Here is a 10,314-nt window from a genome sequence, read left to right as displayed (position 1 = left end):
CCAAGATATACAGAAAAAGTTCCAAGCATTGCGAACTCAAATATTAGACCAATTTGAGGCTCTTCAGGTGGCCATGATCCAGCAGAACACCCAACCACCGCTCATGGAGGGAGAGTCTTGGAGAATCTACCCTTAGAAGACTCCCATCGTTAATCCGTCAGGACTCTAAGGTAGGCATGGAAATTAGTTAACCAAAGGACTAGAGGATTCCCAACGGTAGATAGAGTTGCATCTACGCCGACAATGCCACATCGGGCAGACCGAGTGGGAACATTTGCTTGGCCCATCATGGGAACCAAACCCAAGGTGAAGCTTAGGATTCCGCACTTCGATCCTTATAAAGGGAAGAGTGACTCGGTCGATCACCTTGCTTCCTTTTAATCAATGGTCAGAGTCTTACAGATTGGTGACGCCATGAAGTGTTGATTATTTCTAACCACACTAAAAGAAGTTGTGCTCTGATAGTTTAACAGCCTGACAAATGGAATCATACCATCTTTCTTCAAATTCTGAAAGTTCTTTCTGACACATTTTGCTAATGTGCAAAAATCGAGGAAGATCACAGAGACCCTGCTTCATGTCAAGCTAGGAGAGAATGAGAGACTGTATGCTTACATCAGTTGTTTCCAAAAGAAAATGCTAGAGGAAAAAATTTTAAAGCCCCTCATCACCCGAACTGTCTTGAAGCAAGGAATCTAGAACAAGCAGTTCCGGAATGCCCTGAATATACTCAAGTCAAGGACCTTTGCAGAGGTCTTGGAATTAGCAAACGACCATATCGTCACCGAAGAGGACCTTATGGAGTCCTTGAAGACTAAACCTATAGCATTCAACCACCGATCGCAGAAATCAAAGGATTGAGATGATGACAGAAAGCAAAAAGAAGATCATGCCCTCGGAGGTTGGCAGACCGACCACCCCAAACCTCAGGATGGTTGAGGGGGTGGTTGAGGCAGCAAGGGTCAGCAATACCATCCTAGCCAGCAATCAACTCATTACTATGAGCGACCACACATGTATCGAGAGATGCAAGGGTCAACACCTCTGAACGTGTCAATGATCAAGCTAGTCCAAGCCATTCAAAACAAGGACTACTTTAAGAAAGCCGCTCCACTAAAATTTGCACCAACATCATGTAGTCCAAACAAAGTATTGGGGGAAGAGCTCATCAGAGCTAGAAATTTGAAGAAGTTTTATTGGAGTGCACTCATAGCAATTAGGGAAGGCCCCAGTAAAGGATCCTATAGGTTGACCAGTGCAGGAGAATGAAATTCATCTGGTTGGAATCATCGTGGCTATCTTCGGAGAAGGGTTTATCATTTTCTTCCAAATTTTCTTATCGTAAAGCAGCATCTTTTTTTTTTCTCGATACCTCATTCGTCTTCAACTGTTTAATTCTTGTCATGAGCTCTTCAAAAACTTTTTCTATAAAATGTCATTTAATAGTTTTCATGCCCATGAAAAAAAAACTCCTAGACAATATCCATCCTAGCAATATATGGCTTAATAATCTCAATCTACATAACCTCTGAATAGTCTTCCAAAAAAACTTCTTCTAACTTATCCTTTTTATGTTTAAAAATAAATTCTAACATTGATTATGTTTTATCCATGCATTTGAAGATTTCCTCTATGGCTCGAAAAGTTGGTCTAACTAAATGAGACTTGTATGAGCATAATTTTGATGTAGAGGAGGATTTTGTAGTGGATTAGTATTTATATGTCTGTATTCATGGATTTTCCTTTGCAATTTTGAGATAGTGTGTGAGTGTGTAGCTTATCAATTGCTTGATATGACATTTGTACATGGCGATGCATCATTTTCTATACATCTTTCTTTTGCTTGATATTGTCAGAGCAAAAAATTTGGCATCACTTCTGAGGCTATTGTTAGGTATTATTTTTGCTTCGACATGGGGCTTTCAAATGCTGTGTTGATTCAAAATTTTGGTTGTTCAAATAATCAAGCACGTCATCGAAAGTAGTAAACTATCTTGAAAAATATAACAATCATTTTATGATGATTTTGATTATCCTACCTAAGAAAATATTAGATATCTATACTAGTCTACGGTTTAAACCCGATATATTATTTCCACTATCTAATTTGAAGACTATATAGGGTTTAAATTAGTTCTTGAGTCATCGTCTTCCTATAATGGCAAGCCCATATGGTTATAAACATCTTAAGCAACTGAAGTTACTTAGGAAAATTTTCGATTAAGTTGTGATTCTGTTCTCAAGAAATTCTTAAGTTTAGGTTTCCACGACTGGATATTGAATTTTCAAATGAAAAAAGGTTAAAAGTTGAACAGTTACAATGAAAGATAATATGAGAAAAGGTGGGGGACACTTGAAGATACCGAGGAAACCTCGGTAGTTCAGGGCATTTGACATTTTTAAAGAAAAATTTAATGTTTCATCATAATGTTTTATTAGAATGTTAGGACTTATACTACACAATATACAATCATGCAAGAGCCTTAAAATGAGGATTTACATCATAACAAGAAGAACAACCTCAAAGACCTAAAGTAAAGTTCAATAAGAAAAGTTAAACTTCGGAACACTAACTTAAAAACACAACAATCAAAATACAGTGGACTTACAACCCTGCTTGAAAAGGGTTGCCATCTGAACCACCTAATAGCATTCAAAACAAAAATGACCGGTCCTGATAATGCAATATAGAGTAGGTTGTTATTAATTAGAAGTAATAGGCCTTACGACTTAATTATAAATCAAGTTGTCTATCTATGTATGATATGCATAATGTCCTAAGACTAATGTGAATAATTTTTTAGATTTCAAAGGTAAGTGTTTTATGCTTCACCACACTCAAATGTTTAGTTGTATTTTAATTAGTTTTGAGTACATTGAAACAAGATGTGTAATGGGTTATGCAAGCCATTGATGATGAATGCATAGAATATATGTTTTCAAAAAGTCAATTGGTATGCATAAGTAAAACTCAACTCTATAGGGTAGTGGTTTTCTTGAAATATCTGCAATTTGAGAAGTTAAAAATATTTAGTATATTATCTTTTTAATAATTCATAATTTCTATAACAGCTTCTTAAGATCTTTTCTATTTCCTAATCCTCCTAATAGTTCTCTTTATTACTGAGTCGTATGATTCAAGGTTTGCAGCTCCTGAACTACGCATATAAATCTAGAGACTTAACTAATATGATGGATATCAAGCACGTTAAACAATGAAAAATATTTTTGGTATTTATATATATATCACAATAATGAAACACGTTAGATAATAAAACTAAAATAGCCAAATCTAAGTCTTCTAAGTTCAACTAAAATTCTCCTAAAGTTATCACCGTAGCTTCCCTATAACGACGCCAAAAACTTGATAGACCTTAGTGCTACACACTGATTCAAGCTAAACAAAACTTGACCAGAATCACAATTAGACAGTAATTTAACTTTCAAAAGATGACAAAAAACTTGACCCAATTTATATTTAGCGGTTAGTGTGTCAAATCGATATGTTATAAAATTTAGAATTTTTTATTAATAGTTTACACACTATGGGTACTACGCAAGTATATGTATCGTTTCAAGTAAAATTTAGTTTTCTCTAAAGACCACAATATCAATCCCACAGAGAAGCGAGGTAAGAAATTTCTTAGGCGAAATCATCATCTACTACGATCAGGTATTAGTTTGGAAGGTCGATTAAGATGATATTTTATCTAGCAACTACTCTTAAATGCGAATATTAAATATAAGGATAACAGTTATTCCTAAATGCAAATATTAATTCTAAAGATAACTTATTTGGATAAATTGGTTTGGTGAATTATAAGATGTAAAAACACTATTCTCAAGTGCGATGACAGAGAAAATGTGAAGGAATGGAATGCATAGAATTTAATGTACCAGTAAAAAATAGGAGCATATATATTATTTACCTCTTTCGAGCATAAAGAACATCGACTAATCTAAAGTTAGTGTTGACATGTATAGTATTGTTAGGTAGGTTCTAGCCTTTCACCTCTAGAATACCCAATGTGCTCTCTCTATATGACATACCAGTGACCCTTAGTTCCAACTCTAAACCAAATTGATAAAAGAATCTAGCCTGTCACATTAGAAACATCAATTTCATGTCCATCAAATCTTATATCCCTATCTATTTACACGCCCCCTCGGATCGTCATGGCTCTTTCCAAAGTGAAATGTGATACTTACTAGTTGGAATAATCTTAGCCCTCTCGGGTTTGTAAGTTTCTCAACAAGTTTTAACAAAATAAATAGCCAATTGACAACAATTTGCAAAGTAAATTAAGAGCCAGTGAAAATACCATCACATTTATGAAATAAGAGAATTTCTAAGCAAATATAAATTTCTAAACATGCATCCAATTCATTGGAAAAGAAAAGTAAAAAGAAGATAATGACATAAGCAGTAAAAGTACTGATAGAATTATATAATAAGTTATGTGCCAATAAGAAACATATATTTACTTACCCTCTTTCGAGTGTATATGTACGCTTAGTATTCTATTAGTTTTATGCAATTATCTGTCACTTAGAAGCATCTAATAGAAACAAATCATTAAATTATATTTACTTAAAAGTTGCATTACTGCCCAAATTACTTTGCAATAGCTAGCCGGACAATGTGAGTGCACTGTAGTTGCGAGATCACCACTTTCCCAAGTCTTAGTTTCACTTACAACAAATTTTAGCATAACTTATTTTCACTTAAGTTATGTCAATGAAGCAAAGGAGATATTACTCTTCACATGAAAATAAGAATTATTCTATCATAAAATAGATTTTCTTAAACATGTCACTACTTCATATTAAAAGAAAAGAGCAAAGAAAACTACTCACGAAATATGGATAAAGCTCATAAAACTTTGTTAAATCAAAGAAAATCCACTAGAAAGTATTTATAATAATCACAAGGTAATGCAAAACACAATATTTAGTTTTTTTCTTCTGAAAGAAAGATGAAACATCTCTCCAAAAATGTCCACTGTCGATCCATGTGTCGCTCATACTTCCTTACTCATATCTCTCAAAATCCCTCAATAATTTCTCTAGAAAATAAAAAAAATCTACATCTCCATAAACTCACACCAAACTCTTTCTAAAAATCTCCTAAAAACTCCTAAAATACACACTAATTACATTCCATTAGAGGCGCGAGCCCCCTTATTTAAAGAGAAGTCAAACACCTAATTTTTCTAAAAGACACACCCCTTCACTCCAAAAGACACATCCTTTCACTCCAAGAGACACATCTATTGATTAAAAAACCTTTCCAAGTGTCTAGACTTAATATCATCTTAGGGCGTGCAAGTTGCCTAAAGCTTCAAGAACATCCTAAAACCACAAAAAACCGTCAAAAACCTCCCCTTGACTGATTCTAGCGCCTAAGCACCATTTTCAAAGCCTAGGCATTGTTTTCTCGTCATCGCTGGAGCCTAGGCACCCGTTTTGGGTGCCTAAGAGCCACCCTGTAGGCTGGTGGACCCTGTAGGCAGATCCACCATTTCACCCTATTTTGCTTCATTTCAACTTCATTTCATCCCGCTTCAGCTTCGTTGCGCTCCAAATTGTTATTTACACATGAAAATAACATTTATTTAAAATATAATTTCATTCAAAAATATGTGATGAATGTAAGGGAGATTAAACATAGAAAGACATATCGAAATGTATCAGGTCAAAATTTTCTTCCTTGTTCGTTTTGACTGAAATTGCACTATTTTTGCTTCATTTTCTTCAAAAACCTATTTCTTGTTTCTGGAACCAAAATAATGCAAAATACATTTCTTTAAGGTGAGATATCATAAATAATGTGCATAAAATGAATATTAAATGTATATTGAAAATATATAATTTTTCAGGCGGATCAATGTGCACGGGTATTTTAGTAAAGATAGCAATAACGAGCCACAGAGGTCGTAATCAGTTCCTATGGAGACATTATTCCACTATGAATGTTTTAAGTGGTGGCTTTTATGTTAGCTTGTCATAGAGGTCATAGTTGAAATTTGTGGTAGTAGTTGGCGATGTAGACTGGAGATGGTTACTTCAGAAGCGTTGTTTAACCAGAACAACAGTAGAAAGGAGCTGCTTGAGCTATGAACAATGTAAGTCATAGTTTATCATGTAGGTTGTAGTTGTGAGCTAAAATAACATCATGGGTGTTATAAAATGGGGTTGGGAACTGCATGAGTTGTTACCCATATAGGCGATAGTGACGAGCTATAATAGTGTCTTGTGAGCTAAAATAACATCATGGGTGTTATAAAATGGGGTTGGGAACTGCATGAGTTGTTACCCATATAGGCGATAGTGACGAGCTATAGTAGTGTCCATAAGCTACAAAGATTGGAGTTAGGAGTTGCATGCATTATGAGCCGTGTAGGATGTAGTTGGTCACATATGTTATTATGGTGAGTTACAATAATATTTATGGGCCACAAGGTCATAATTGGGAGCTCCAAGAGCTATCAGACATGTAGAACGTAGTTGGCCATGTGGGCTATACTGGTGAGCTGTAAAAGAGTCAGTTGGCCACCAAGGCCATAGTAAGGGACTGCAATTAAAGTGAATCACATTGGTCGTAGACCATAGTGGAGACTTGTGAAGATTTAAATTCAAGAGTTCAGAGAAGGTCATTTTATGTTAAGTATGACTATTGTAAGTAGTTATTGCAGGGAGTTACATCGCACTCAAGGTGAGTTGTTACACTATTTTTAGGATGTGTCGTTACACTGTCTTCAGGGCGCGTCATTCTATTTGTGTTCAAATTGATGCACTACTATGTAAGGTGCTTCATTTCTTTACAATGTTGGTCATTACTCTGCATTGTGCTTAGTTACTTCATAGTGTACATCATTACTTTGTGAGGGGCTTCATTGCAATGAGCAGGGGGTAGCTAGCTGTGGTGATGATACCCGACGAGTGGTGGTTGATGAAAGTGTGGTTTTTGGAGCGGGAAGCATTCATCAGGTCTTCGATTCAGAATCATACTAGAATTCAACTCATTCTTCATCCGATCTAGCTCCTTGTTTAACTATTAGCCCCGTTTCATGAAAATGGTTGGACTTTATTTATAGAGTTTGGGAGAGGTTTCTCTGTAAATAAAGAAGGAATTCAAACCACACTATCAAACGATCCAAAGAGATTTCCTCAATTAGATGATTTTTGTGGACATTTGACTACCACAACGACTTTAGAATTGAGTGACATTGAGCTCACTAGATTTGTTTTATTGAGATACTTTATTTGACTCTAAGCTTGTCAAATTTGGAATCCGTTTGAACTCCCTCTAATTATCTACTTAAAGATTACAATATTAATTTAATGACTTGATCTGGGCTTGATTGACTAGGATTGGATCAATTTTGGTGTCATTGTGTTTGTCTTGTCGAGTAGGTTAGCTTGACTATATGTTTGAAAAAACCAGACTTCTAGATGATTTTTAATTTAAGTTTGAATAATTCTTGCTAAAAAATATCTTAAGATTCATGCTAATAGCCTTGATATTTGTGTCAAATGACAAACTTTATAGTTAATATGTCAAATATGCAAAATTTGAATTGTATGAAGCTAAAAAAAAGGTTTTTAGGTGTTAGATATGTAAATACATAGGAAGTAGGTGGTAGCCCCTAAAAGTTAATATGAATTTTAAACTAAAATTACAAGATTACAAATTTTTAAAATATAATATTTTTTCATAGATAAAATAAATGAGATAAAATATTAAGTTTTATAAATATAACTTACATTTAGAAGTAATCAATGTTGCCCATGATTACTTCATTCTTTCAATCACGAGTCGATCAACTTGGAAAAGCTTGCTCTTAAATAGCAGCAAAAACTCTTGTCCACCCTGGCTTACTTGGTGGTCTTCTTGGGCTTCATAACTATCTGGTTATCTATATTTATTGCCACTATGATACAAGAATTGATACTTACTGGGCTCTTTGCTGCTTTATATTTTTCGGCTTAGAACACATGTTCCATGGTGTTATTGAGTGTTTTGACTGTCTTGTGGGTCTCTAGACTTCTCATTTTTGCATATCATTTCAGTAGCTTGAATTAATATCAAATTCACTAAAATCTTAACAACTTTTCTTGTCTGCTATGACCACCACAATATCAAATTCTACTTTATTGACTGTTGGAGAGTTCATTTGATCTAGAGATGCATGCAGAGTACCATAAGACATTTTAGATCCTCAACTAATCTTTTTATATTTAGATGCTAATTTTGTTTTATTATTTTATTATTTCTTTGATGTTTAACTTCTTTTATTTTTTATGGTACAAGTAAATTTTTACATTTTAATGGTTTTACTTGGGCTGTATACTCACCACCATACTCACCACCCCCACCCCTTTTTCAAAAAAAAAAAGAAAAAAAAACCCGTTGTGCTCCTCCTCTCTCCTATATAATGTTCAGACGCCACTAGATTGTCTTAGCCTCTGTGCCTATTAGGGTTTTTTTCTCTTTCCCGCGTCGGCGGACGTTAACGACGATGGCAGCAGAAGGGAGGGTAAATTCGGTTCAATGCTTCGGCCGCAAGAAGACGGCTGTTGCCGTGACCCACTGCAAGGCCGGCAAGGGCTTGATTAAGATTAACGGTGTCCCGATCGAGCTCGTGAAGCCGGAGATCCTCCGGTACAAAGCCTTTGAACCCATCCTCCTTGCCGGAGTTGAACGCTTTCGTGGCGTCGATATGCGCATCCGCGTACGTGGTGGTGGTAAGACCTCTCAGATCTACGCCATCCGCCAGAGCATCGCGAAGGCTCTCGTCGCGTACTACCAGAAGTACGTAGACGAGCACTCCAAGAAGGAGGTAAAGGACATCTTCATAAGGTACGACCGCACGCTTCTCGTCGCCGATCCGCGGCGCTGCGAGCCCAAGAAGTTTGGTGGTCGCGGTGCTCGGGCAAGGTTCCAGAAATCTTATCGTTAGGTCTGCTGTTGGGTCGGTTGGGAATGGAGTCGTCTCATCCTTATTCTCGTTTTTTTGCAAGTGGAATTATATAACATTATCTTATTTGAAAGAACTTGATGTCAATTTTGTTTATGGAACTAAAAAATTTGTTCTCCTGCATGATGTTATTTTTCATTTCTTCAAGTTTTCTCATTTCTTGGATACTTCAATAGGTATTTATGATTGTTCAACATAATTCTTCTTTTTTCCTTTTGTTTCCTTAGGTTTATTGTAGGTATGCTTTGTAGTTTTAATTTCTGTCTGTTTCATTTAACGTTATTTGAGTATGTGGTTATGGTTTCTATACAATTATCATATGTTTCAGACGCAGTTGTCGTTCCTTATCTTGACTTAAAAAGCTAAGTGTTTTAGCACTTTGCACGACTTCTATTGGGCTATGATATTATTAACTCGCCCATGCGACCAATCACTGGACATCAAGGATGATGACTAAACTTCTGGGAGTTTTTTTATCCATTACCGCCTCTGTTTAACCTGCAGGAAATGAAACTCAATTGCTATGTTTCTCTTGTTGTTCTGCTTGTCTTCCACTGTTTCTCGTTCTATAGCTTTTTGTTTATTCTCTAAGGGCAACTGGTGCTTCTGAGTTTCTCATATGCTGCCAATCATATATATGGTTGTCCTGTTGGGGTTTTGCAGTCATGCTGAAAGATACCAGAATTGTCTCCAAAAATTTGGACGATTCCTTGGAACAGCTCGCATCACATGGTGCACATCTTCAATCTATTGGCAATATTCTTCAGGAAATCTATTGTCAATTTGTTTCATGTTGCATTTCAACAAGAACAACTACATGGGTCTGTTAAATGATTTCATTTAGATGATTCTAACAATATCAGAAACACAAATCTTTGCTCCATTATTCACCACAACTCAGTTGGATCATTCAAGGGTTCTATTTTGAAATTTTCTGGTGGAAATCCTGAACCCGAGATTTATAAGAAAGATCAATTCCATGGTTTTCATAACGTTTTTCTCAGGCAACCTTCTTGCATCACATATATGTTTGTTTCAGCACTCCACATTATCATGTTTTTTATGGAGTGCTTTCTAAGCTCACTTAACTTTCCTCAATACAAGATTTTTAGTCCAAGTTTGAACAATACCCTAATCACGTTATCATAGTAGAAGACTTTTTCTTACCGAAAAAAAGAAAAAAAAGAACTTTGAATTCTGAGTTAGTGTGTATATTCACTGCGAGGTATGCATGCATTTTCTGAAATTTTTGGATCAAGCTATTTATTTAGCTGAGCTAGTTAATGATAAGTTTTCCAATACTTCATACACACAATCAAATCATCCACCAATA

The 10,314-nt window shown here is 35.5% G+C and overlaps 1 protein-coding gene across 1 annotated transcript; it reads left to right on the top strand.

The window, feature by feature from the left end:
• Positions 1-8,454: 8,454 nt before the first annotated feature.
• LOC110029325 (40S ribosomal protein S16-like) lies at positions 8,455-9,128 on the top strand. Its single transcript, XM_020731567.1, has one exon. It carries the CDS (start codon positions 8,523-8,525, stop codon positions 8,961-8,963), a length of 441 nt encoding a protein of 146 aa, XP_020587226.1. The 5' UTR covers positions 8,455-8,522; the 3' UTR covers positions 8,964-9,128.
• The last annotated feature ends 1,186 nt before the right edge of the window (positions 9,129-10,314 follow it).

Source organism: Phalaenopsis equestris, unplaced genomic scaffold, assembly GCF_001263595.1.
Source record: "Phalaenopsis equestris unplaced genomic scaffold, ASM126359v1 Scaffold000562, whole genome shotgun sequence".
In the NCBI taxonomy this organism is placed as follows: Eukaryota; Viridiplantae; Streptophyta; class Magnoliopsida; order Asparagales; family Orchidaceae; genus Phalaenopsis; species Phalaenopsis equestris.
This window is presented reverse-complemented; position numbering and strand designations above follow the sequence as displayed.